This window comes from Leucopleurus acutus (assembly GCF_964270905.1).
Source record: "Leucopleurus acutus genome assembly, chromosome: 20".
Lineage (NCBI taxonomy): Eukaryota > Metazoa > Chordata > Mammalia > Artiodactyla > Delphinidae > Leucopleurus > Leucopleurus acutus.
In genome coordinates this window covers 27,593,337-27,605,030 of record NC_139162.1, presented here as the reverse complement: position 1 = coordinate 27,605,030, position 11,694 = coordinate 27,593,337, and the positions used below count along the sequence as shown (strand labels likewise).

Genomic DNA, 11,694 nt, shown 5'->3' with positions numbered 1-11,694 from the left:
CTTGATTTACAAACAACCACTGGGGTAAATACGTAGGACTGCAAAACCATCTCTCCCATTTCTAGATGGGTAAACTCAGTCCCAGAGACATGGCCAAGGCCACACAGCCAGCAGACCCCAGGGAGAACAGGCCTCCAAGAGGCCCAGCTCAAGGGGATTTTGCAAGTCTCTTGGGACCCAGAGGGGAGGTCAGGGTGGGGGTCCCCTTTGAGTGGTTCCTGGCCACAGAGAATTTCCTTCTCTCTGGAGGAAGTGGGAGTTCTTCTTTCATAACGTGAATGTCAGAGATTCTGGGCTCACCGGTGACTAAGAGTGTCTGAGGCTTGTGGGTGTAGCAAGCGTTTAAATACCAGAGCTTCCTGTCCTTTGGCGATTGTAGACACCTGAGCTGGGACACACAGGACGAAAGTATGGCCAGCCTGCAGACCCCACTCCTGGCTGCCCTCATCCTCCTTGCTATGATACTTCAAGCAACAGAGGCAGGTGAGGCTGGGAAGAGGGAGGGCTCTCTGCAGAGGTCAAGGTCAGATACTGGGGTATCTTCCTCATGTGGTAGAAAGAGCACTGAACTGAGAGCAGAAGACTCCAATCTGCCGCTGGCTCTTGGGCTAGTCCCATTGCTTCTCTGGACCTCAGTTTATACATCTGTTAAATGGATAGTCTTGAAGGCTTGGAGTCTAGGATCTATCTCAGCTGGGCTCGGGGTTGTAGCGGGCATGGCCCAGGGTCTCCTACTCCAGAGAACTCAAGGGTAGGGCCTTGGGATGTGAAGAAGGAGCCACTGAAGGAGGCCAGCTGGGGTGGGTAAAGGCAGGAGCAACGGTAATAGATGTTCCCTTGGAAAACCAGTCCTGCCCTCTCACCGCCCCATTTTTCTCCAGAACCTGCCCTCAACACTGGGTTCCTGATTTCTCTTTCCATCCCAATGTACACTCTTCTGGCCTATGATGGGTAGGGGAATGAGAGCTGGACTGGGAGTCTGGGAGCTAGGAGCAGTACTGCTCGGCTATTGGGGTTCCCGGGCACCTTCCCTGCGTTACGGGCCCCGTAGGGTAGGCACTATTATTACCCCCTGGGTCTGAGGAGGAAATTCGGTCTCAGATGTTAAGTGACTCACGGCAGAGCGAGACTCGAACCCGGGCTTCCATGCCTGGACTCTGCCTGAGCCCTTGTCCTGACTCTCCAGGGTCATGCTGTGTGATCTGGGCAAGTCCTCCCCCATCTCTGGACCTCAGCCTCACCATTTGCACCATGAAGGGGGTTAGAGTAGATGTGAGCTGAAGGGAAGTTCTCAGGTTACCTGGGAAGTTCTTCAGAGTGTCCACCTGGTTCAGCAGGGCTGGGACTAGGCACCGAGCTTTTCTGACAAGCTCCTAGGTGATGCTGATGGTGTGGGTCCACAGACCTCAACTTGCGCAACAAGGTTCTAAGGCTCCTTCCTGTTCAGCGTGTCTGGTCCCATCTAGAGCTTAGGGCATTGTTGATGCTCGGTCATTCTGAATCCCTCTCCCTTGAGCTGACCAAAGCAGAGTGTAGACTTCGGGCACTCAGCGGCTTCTCAGAGGCCCCAAGAGTGGGGACTTTGAGGGCCCAGAATCCTCTGGACACCAACCTTCCACATGATAACAGAAAAGCTGGGTCAGAGGTTTGGGCCAAGGGAGAGCAGCCTGTGACTCGTCTGAGCACCCTTCTCCCCCAGGCCCCTACGGTGCCAACGTGGAGGACAGCATCTGCTGCCGGGACTACATCCGTCACCCCCTGCCCCTGCGTTTGGTGAAATATTACTACTGGACTTCGGAGTCCTGCCGGAGGCCTGGCGTGGTGTGAGTAGGAAGCCAGGGAGACAAGACCTTGGAGAGCTTGACGGGTGGGGCCTGGGAGGCTGCAGGTGCACCCAGGGATGGAGGAATGCAGCTGAGCATCCAGATGTCAGCTGGGAGCACTTGGCCGAACTAGACGGCTCAGCTGAGACTTGGGTGGACCAAGAAAAATATCATGTTATCATTCAACAGATATTCTCAGGCACCTCTTATGTGCCAGGCAGCGTGCCAGGTTCTGAGGATGCAGAGGGTGCCTCTCCACCCCGGCAAGGCAGACGGGTAGTGCAGAGCTGCCGTAGAGCGTAGGGTTCAGGGTACGGGCAGTATGCCTGGTTCCGCTGAGTCAGCAAAGATGCTCCCATCAGAAGCATCTTGGATCCCCAGTGCCCTGGGAGTCAGTTACCTGAGGCAGCCTATTCTTACCAGGAGCATATTACGAGCTGACACTAAGTGCTTCCTCAGGGCCAGGCACTGTTCTGAGCATGACTGTTTAATTCTCACAATGATCCTATAAGAAGGTACTATTCTTTCCATTTTACAGATGGAGAAACAGGCTTGGGGCGGGGTGAGGGGAGAAGTGACTTGCTCAAGGTTGCCCAGGCTGGAACCAGGACTCCTGGGTCCTTGTTTAGGGCTTTCTCCTAAGGTTCTTATTCTCCTTTGCTTCTTTGCTTCCTTTTCCTCGGCCTGGAGCCTGCCCCCGCCCCTGCCCCTCCCCCTGCCCCTGCCCCTGGCTGGGTGACGGGACCTGTCCTTTCTGGGGCAGCCCCTCTGGCTGCTGCCTGCCAAACCACAGAGTGGGGGGTGTTTGAGCTTGGGGATTTATGACCCCCTTTGGGGCCCTGTCATCTTCTCATCTGAATCCTTCTCACTCATCTTCCGTCCCTCAGAGGGGTCTGTGGGTAAAGTACAAGAAGGCTGAAACAGGAAGGCCTGCCACAGTTCTGGTCACTTCAATACTGGGCCTCAGTTTCCCAATCAGTATAGCGGGAGTGATCACTTTCATTTATTTTTTTAATCAAACATGTAGAGAGTGCTTGTTAAGTGCTAGGCACTGTTATAGACGCTTTATAAACTTTAACTCATTTAATCCTTCAAGCAACCCTATGTAGTAGGTACTGTTACAGTCCCCTTTTTTTTTTTTTTTTTTTTTTTGCGGTACGCGGGCCTCTCACTGTTGTGGCCTCTCCCGTTGCGGAGCACAGGCTCCGGACGCACAGCCTCAGCGGCCATGGCTCACGGGCCCAGCCGCTCCGCAGCATGTGGGATCTTCCCAGACCGGGGCACGAACCCGTGTCCCCTGCATTGGCAGGCAGACTCTCAACTACTGCGCCACCAGGCAAGCCCCTACAGTCCCCTTTTTACAGGTGCATAAATGTGCACAGCGAGTTACGGGGCCTCTCAAGCATCACAGGGCAGAATAATAGTAAGTGGGGGGTGTACTGCTCAACGCCTGACATATAATAGATACTCAGTGAGAGACGGTACACATGTGATTATTGGATCTCGAGCCAGAAGGGATTCTAGAAAGAATGTGGCTCAATGAATGAGAAGATCAAAGCTCAGAGAGGGTCTGCGCCTTGTCCAGTGTCACAAAGCAGCCAGGGCAGGCTGTCCACGTGGCCAAGATCAACACTGCTTTGCTGCCTTCTTTGTTCTTTCTGTTTATTGGTCAGCTGAGGGTGCATGTGTGTGTGTGTGTGTGTGTGTGTGTGTGTGTGCACGCAGGTCAGGGGTGTTTGTTGCAGCTCTGGCAGAAGTGGAAGCCTTAGCCCACTACTGCCATGTGGTCTTGGGCTGTTGTTCACCTCTCCTCTCTGTGCTCAGGTCTCTCAGAGGGGCCTGGGTGGGGATGCTCGTTCACAGCGAGCACGATGAGTCAGGTCTTACCAGCTCTGGCACTTAGACAAGTTGCTTTACCCCATTGGGCCTCGCTTTCTTCAGCTATTAAGTAGATAGAATATTGGAGGCTCATAGGGTTGTTGTAAGGACTTATTAAGGAAATCAATGTTAAAAGTTCAGGCCAGGTCCTGGCACAATTATATATCACCTACTGTCTGCTGTGCACTGTTCTGAGCACTCCAGTTTATATTAACTCATCATATCTTCATCAAATTCCTATGAGGTTGGACCAGAATTATCATGCCCGTTTTACAGATGTGGAAACTGAGGTTCAGAGAAGTTAAGGGGCTTGCTAACATGTGGCAGAGCTAGAATTCTAATCCGGATAGGCTGTCTCCAAAGTTCATGCTCTTGGCTACTACCCAATACTCTCTCCCAAGGCAATGTCAGCAAAGATTATGGGACTCCTGGGCATTCTATTTCCTGGCCTGCCCTGGCACTCATGGCTGGGGCTGAAGGTATGGGAAGTCCTTGCTGCTTATCTCCCCCTCTCCGTCTTAAGAAATGTGTTTGCCTACAGCAGGCGACTCATAATTGCTAAGGTTCTGCAGCGGGGCTGTGGCATTCTTGCTGCATGCTAATGGCGCCTCCTTGTCTCCCTGGTGTTTCCGCCTTCCAGCTTGCTGACCGTGAGGGACCGAGAGATCTGTGCTGATCCCAGACTGCCCTGGGTGAAGAAAATTCTCCAGAGGCTGGACCAATGAGGCAGGCCCTGCCCTGATGACCGTGGCCTTGGCTCCTCCAGGAAGGCTCATGGAGCCCCACCTCCCTGCTGTTACAGCTGCTCCCCGACACAACCCTGTACCAACAACCCTCTCAGCGGCCCCTGATCTTGATGTCTGCAGCTGTCACTCCCAGTCAAGCCTCCCACTGTCACTCTCATCTCCCCACTTACCCTTCCAACCCATCCTCTGCCCCACCAAAGCCAGAGGGTTCACAGTCCTGGTCAGTCAGTCCCCTGCTCAAAATCCTTCCGTGGCTCCCCTTTGCCCTAGGCTGAGGTCAGAGCTCCTGAGCCTGGCATCCCTGCCCTCCAGATCTGGGTCTTATCCTTTGCCTCCAGCCCTGCCTCATTTCCCTCCATGCATGTTGGACTCCGGCTCCCTGTTCTCCCAAACCCATGTCATACATTTCCACTTCTGGCTCTTTTCCCGAGCTGCTCCTGACACCCAGAATGTCTCCCCATCCTCTGCACATGTCCAACCCCACCAGCCCTCCAGGGCATCACTCAACCTAAGCAGCCAGTAATTGAGTCATTTTTTAGACTTCCCCTGGCCCTCTGCCCCCTTTTAACAGCCCTGATCACAGTCTACCCAGAATTCTCGGGAACTGGGAGCTTGTCCTCCAGCCCCACCAGCTGGACCAATATCCACACCTGAGTTACTTTGTCTCCCGGCCTCTGGCACAGAGCACAGGGCCTGGCTCAGAATCAGGGCTCAATAAGAGGCTGCAGGTTGAATCAATAAAAGTAATGTCCGTCTCCCACCTCTCAAGGGCTCTGACACATCAATGCAGAGACTCAAGGTCATCTAGAGAAGGGCTGGCGGGGTTCATTAGGAGGCCTCAAATTTACCCAGATTCACCTTTCTTCCCCATGTTACCACTTTAACCTTCTTGCCTCCCTTGGGTTTTTACTGCTTCTCCAACATCCAGGCCTGACCTCTTCAGAGTCCCGAATTTCCTCTTCCTTCTTCCCCAAATAGCTGACAACCAAATTCCTGCTATGGGGTGAATGAGTACCCTTGGCTTGGTATTATAAGCTCTAGTTATATATGTATAAGAAAAGAGGGCAAATGCTTAAAAGGCCCAATGGATGACTGGAAGAATTTTAAGAAATGTGTGGGAGGGGGACAAGGTAGAGATTTCCTGGTCCTTGGAGTGAATGTGTGGGGTATAGTTAAGTGAACGAGCCTTGGATGGAGGTTGTTCTCAGGTGGCTGGGGCCAGGCTAAGGACTGGGACTTAGGACTTATCTACACCTCTTTGAGGACCACAGCTTCCCCAGGTATCTGTGCTTGTTCCTTTCGGAGGGAGCCTGGTATGGTATGGCAGGGTGGTTGTTGCTGTGTGACCCTGAGGAGACCATCTAACCTCTCTGAGCCTCACCTGAGAATGAGAATACCTACCTTATGGGATTGCTGTGGGGCTCAGATCCAAGTCACAGAAAATGTGGCTTTGCCGGCCATGAAACTCAGTGTCTTCCGGGGCTTGTGTCCCACTGGGAGCCCAAGGTCATTCGCCCACTATAGGCACCAGAAGTGTTAACCCACTGCCCATGCACAGGGCCTTCAATTTTTCTGGGATCTCCCTCCGCTCCTGTCCTGCCCTTGCCCTGCCCTTGCCCCTCAAGCCTTCTGGAAAATAAATCCTCTACAACAACGTCTGTTTTGTTCCTTGGCATGTGCTGCTCCTGTGAGGTGGGGCAGAGGACGCATGGCCCCTCTCTCCCAGTGGGGAGGCCCTTGACATTGATATGTGAGCTGGCTTGCCCAAGGTCACCCTGTGAGAAGGTGGGAAATCCCAGCTAGACATGAGGACCTGGGAAGTAGCTGAGCAGGTGCCAGCAGGGAACCCCACACATTTGTCCACCCTGGGACCACTTGTCAGGAGGAGCTGATGAAATCATTCATTCAGTCCTCAAGTCTAGATCTTTGAGCAGCATATTCATCCATTCATTCAATAACCCAATCTCAACCTTCCCACTTCAAGGGTGGACACAGAGGCAGAGGAGAGTATATCAGTCAGGAAATGCTACTTCTTGCAAAAAACAACCCCCCAAATCTCAGTGGCTCAACTCCATGGAAGTTTTTTTCTTCTCACACGAAGTCTTATCAGGCATTCCTGGTCTGTGGGCGACCTTCCATCCATGTGGTCATTCAAGGGCCCAGGCTGCTTCCTTCTCATGGCCCTGCCCACCTCCAGGACCAGGTCTCCTCTCCATCATCCAGCAGATGAGAAAAGAGAATAGAGGCTTGTGGGAAGGTTTTTTATGAGCTGGGCCAGGAAGAGGGGCTCATCACTTCTGCCCACGTGCCATTGGCAGAACTTAGTCACATGACCACCCTGACAGCAAGGGATGCTGGGAAGTACAACCAAGCTGTGTGTCCAGGAGGAAGAGGGAGTGGGTTTGGGGAGCACTTCAAACCCAGTTCATCTGGCGCTAACTTCCCTGGACCCTCAAATGGGCCTGCTTCCCTGAAGTTCCTGGACACAGCTCACTCTGCCAAAACAACAGTAACAAAAAAAGGACTCCTCTGCCCTCGGTGTGCATACCGTTCCACGGACATCTTGGCACAAGTGGCCTTTGGGCCCTTTTGGATCTGGCTCTCACAGTGGGATTTCCAGGGTTGAAGCTACAGACACCTAGAACATTGTCTGGGAGGCATGGAGAAGCATGATGAAGGGCACAGGTCACGGATTCAGACAGATATAGGAATTCTCACTGGCTGCGTGTCTGGAACAAGTTACTTGGTCCCTCTGAGCCTCAATTTCTCCCTCTGTGAATAGGGGGCAATAAGAGCACATGGTGCATGTAGTTGTGAGAATCACATAAGTAGGTACAGCCCAATAACAAAATGGGCAAAGGCTAGGATGGACAGCTCTCCGAAGAAGATATTCAACTGGTTAACAAGCACATTGTAGGGCAGCAATGTTTGCCACCCCAGAATGTGTCTCTTTGGCATGAGGACTAACTTAGGCTGATTATTTTTAAGAAACAGAACACTCGGGAAGTTTTCCTTGTTACTTCCACCTTAACTGCCCGAAAGAATTTAGAGAAAGGACTGGAGGTAGAGGTATCTACCTCTGGAGGTCGCCAGAGGTATCTGCAAAGAATATGGGGCTCACTGTGGTGGGGAGGACTCGGCAGCATCTAGAGATCAGGGTCCACTCTGTGTCCCCTTGTCTCTGCATGACCCAGCAAACATTTATTTACCAAACATTTGCTTTTCTCTCTCCCTGCGGATCGTCTTCCTCCCCTTTGAAGTCCCAAACCACTACCCCCAGCGACCTCTTGTCTTTAGCTGAAGATAGTATTTAACGTGGAGGTTTCAGCCATTTTGGCAAGTTACTCCGTTTTCCTGGGCCTCTCCCATATATACAAGTTATTAAACTTTTGTTTGATTTTCTCCTGTTAATCAGTCTCATGTCACTTTAATTCTTAGACCAGCCAGGAGAACATAGAAGTGTAGAGGAAAATTTCTTCCCACCCAACACATGAAAAAGATGCTTAACAACACTAATCGTTAGGGAAATGCAAATCAAAACCACAATGAGATACCACTTCATACTCATTAAGATGGCTATTATAAAAAAAAAAAAAAAGGTTGGTGAGAGTGTAGGGAAATTGGAACCCTCATGCATTGGTGATGGGAATGTAAAATGGTACAGTTGCTGTAGAAAACACTGTGACTCTTTCTCAAAAAATTAAACATAGAACTACCATAGCCAGAAATCCCACCTCTGGGCATACACACGAAAGAATTGAAAGCAGGGACAGGAGCAGATATTTGTACATCCGTATTCATTGCAACATTTTCTGAAATAGCCAGAAGGTGGAGACAACCCAAGTGTCCATCGATGGATGGATGCATAAGCAAAATGTGGTCTATCCGTACAATGGAATATAATTCCGCCTTAAAAGGAAGGAAATTTTGACACCTGCTACAACATGGATGAACTTCGAAGACATCGTGATAAGTGAAATAAGTCAGTCACAAAAAGACAAATACTGTATGGTTCTTAGAGGAGTCAAATGCATAGAAACAGAAAGCAGAATGGTGGTTTCCAGCAGCTGGGGCAGGAGGAAATGGGAGTTACTGTTCAGCAGCTCCAGAGTTTCAGTTTTGCAAGTTGAGAAAGTTCTGGAGATGGACTGTGGCGATGGTTGCACAGCAATGTGAATGTACTTAGTGCCACTCAACTGAACACTTAGAAGTGGGTAAAATGTTAATTTTTACGCTATGTATATTTTACCACGCTAAAAAAGAGGGTGTGGCCAGGCATGTGCACAGAGAGAGGAAATGCCCGGTGCATGCGGGTAGCCCTCTTTACTGGTCACAAAAGGTGAGCTGGGCAGGACTGGCTGGGGCAGGGAAGGCTGTTCCCAAGGGGCCCTGGAGATGACCACCGCACTGGCCACCACATTCCTCCTACCATCCTGGGACCCCACAGGGGTGCCCAGGTCTCCCCACCCGGATCTCCATGTTGTTTCTGTTCTGCTTCCAATGCTGGGGGAATCTCTCATGTTCCAGCTGCAGCCTCCTGGCCCACTCCTTCCTCAGAACCAATGGCATTGGACCGTTCCCCAACCCCTGCATAAGTCCTGTGCTTTCCACCTTGGTTAAGTTTTCCCTCTACCTGGAATGGTCGGTCAAAATCCTGCCTGTCTGCATATGGCAAGTTACCTATGAATCACAAAGGGAATAACACTTCTGCAGTGGAGAGATCTAGCGGTCGACCATCAGTCTCTCAAGAATAGTGGAATAACCTGTCCATCGTGGTGGATGTGATTGGTGTACAAAGTATTACTCATAATGGATTCTTACCAAGGATTTGTAGCCGAGCTCTACGGGCCTCTAGATCTAACTTCCAGTTTACAGGAAATACATAAGGTAAAGGAACAAATTAGATGACATCACAATGAAACAATTCAATAAATTAAGAATGAGGGCTTCCCTGGTAGCGCAGTGGTCGAGAGTCCGCCTGCCGATGCAGGGGACACGGGTTCGTGCCCCGTCCGGGAGGATCCCACATGCTGCGGAGCAGCTGGGCCCAGTGAGCCATGGCCACTGGGCCTGTGCATCCGGAGCCTGTGCTCCGCGATGGGAGAGGCCACAACAGTGAGAGGCCCGTGTACCGTAAAAAAAAAAAAAAAAAAGAATGAGAATAGCATGTGAGACAGTGGTCCTGACTCTTCAGAAAGTCAATGTCATGAAAAATGTAAAGGAGGTCTATCGTACAATAAATAAAAATGACCACACGCAATGCATGAACCTAGATTGGACCCTGGTTCAATAGATGGATAGATAAATAGGTAGATAGATAGGAAAGAAGGAGGAGAGAGAAAAAGGGAGGGAAGGAGAAGAAACTCAAAATACATTTTGAGATAATTGGAGAAATTTGAATATTAACTAAATATTATAAGACATAGGAATCATTGTTAGTTTTGTTAGGTGGGATAATAGTATTCTATTTATGTAAGACAGTGTCTATACAACGGAGGTACATGCTGAAGGATTCAAGGGGCAAAGTATCAGGCATCCATAGTTTACTCTGAGTTGGCTTAGCAAAAAAAAAAAAAGAAGAAAGATGAAGCAAATATGAAAAATGCTAATCATTGAATCTTGGTGGTAGAGATAGGAAAGCTCTTTGTTTCATTTCTTCTTTATTGTTTACAGATTTTTCAAAACGATAATGTAAAAAAAAAGCAAAATTCTGCCCATCTTTTTTTTTAAATAAATTTATTTTATTTATTTATTCTTGGCTGTGTTGGGTCTTTGTTGTTGCACGCGGGCTTTCTCTAGTTGCAGCAAGCGGTGTACATGCTTTTCACTGTGGTGGCTTCTCTTGCTGCAGAGCACGGGCTCTAGGCGCACAGGCTTCAGTAGTTGCGGCACGCAGGCTCAGTAGCTGTGGCTCGCAGGCTCTAGACCGCAGGCTCAGTAGTTGCGGCGCACGGGGTTAGTTGCTCCACAGCATGTGGGATCCTCCCAGACCAGTGATCGAACCCGTGTCCCCTGCATTGGCTGGAGGACTCTCAACCACTGCGCCACCAGGGAAGTCCCTCTGTCCATCTTCTGATTGAAATATCGTCTCTCATTCCTGCCTTCCTTGATTCCCAGACAAGAACAAAGGCTTCTCTCCCTCCCTAAGACCTGTAGCCTTCGAATCCCTGGTAGGATTTGCATCTTCTCCCTCCCAGTGAGCTGGGGTTCCTTGGGGCAAAGAGTTCGGCTTATTTGCCTATGCTCCCCCACCAACACTGTCCCACCACAGTGCCAGGCACACATCAGGGCTGAATAACAAACACCAATGGTTTCTGTGTGCCAGGCACTCTGAAAGTCCTTAGTTTTATGAACTCCCCCAGGGAGTGATTTGATGAGGTGGCTTTAGCATCCCATTTTACAGAAGGGGAAGCTGAGGCTCAGAGAGGTTAAGTCACTTGCCCAAAGTGATACCCCTCATAAGTGGTGGAGTCATGTTTGTCTCCAGGTCCCACCAACCTAAAAGCCTGGCTCCTGTGTCTGAATTGAATCTAAACTCAGTTCTTAACACCCTGATGAGATAGGTGGGGTGACCATTCCAATTTTATGGGAGGGAAAGCTGGACCAGTAGAAGATAGAGGACGTTCCCAAGGGCTGAACAAAGAAAAACAGTGTTATATCTGTGTTTTGGCACCTGTTTCGTGCCAGGCTCTGAACCGGCACCTTAAGGGCACAAACTCAATTCTCACAGCATTCCACGAAGTGGGGATGGAGGGAGGTGGTGTAGTCTGGTGATCAGGAGCTCAGACTCCAGAGCCAGCTGGCTGGGGCAAATCCAGCTCCCCCACTTCCTGGCTGGTGATCCTCAGAAAATTCCTTAACTTCTGCGTGCCTCAGTTTCCCCATCCATAAAATGGACCACGATAATGGTATTTTGCTTACACCTGGGTTTGTTGTCATGATTTCCTGAGTGAGTCATACAAAGCACTTAAAACAGTACCTGTCTCAGAGTAAGTGTGAACTCAGAGAGGCAGGGAAGCCGCCTCTCTATCTCTGTGGCAGAGCCAGGATCATCTGATAGTGGCAGAGCCAGGATCATCTGATCCCAAAGCCCTTGCTTTCTAAATCCTTCTTTGGAGCACAGTCTGGGGCCAAGGGAACAAGGGTCTTTACCCCCAAATACCTGGCCCAACCCGGGTCTTGTCCTTTATGAAGTGTGGGGCTTCCCAGGACTTGCCTCTCGCCTCTCCCCTCTCCCCCTTCCCTCC

General features: G+C 50.4%; 1 protein-coding gene across 1 annotated transcript; it reads left to right on the top strand.

Moving 5' to 3' along the window:
- Nucleotides 1-410: 410 nt before the first annotated feature.
- CCL22 (C-C motif chemokine ligand 22) lies at nucleotides 411-4,426 on the top strand (the record flags this gene model as incomplete). The annotated part of the gene is made up of 3 exons (XM_082863133.1): nucleotides 411-483; nucleotides 1,700-1,823; nucleotides 4,342-4,426. 3 exons carry the CDS (start codon nucleotides 411-413, stop codon nucleotides 4,424-4,426), a joined length of 282 nt encoding a protein of 93 aa, XP_082719259.1.
- Between the last annotated feature and the right edge of the window lie 7,268 nt (nucleotides 4,427-11,694).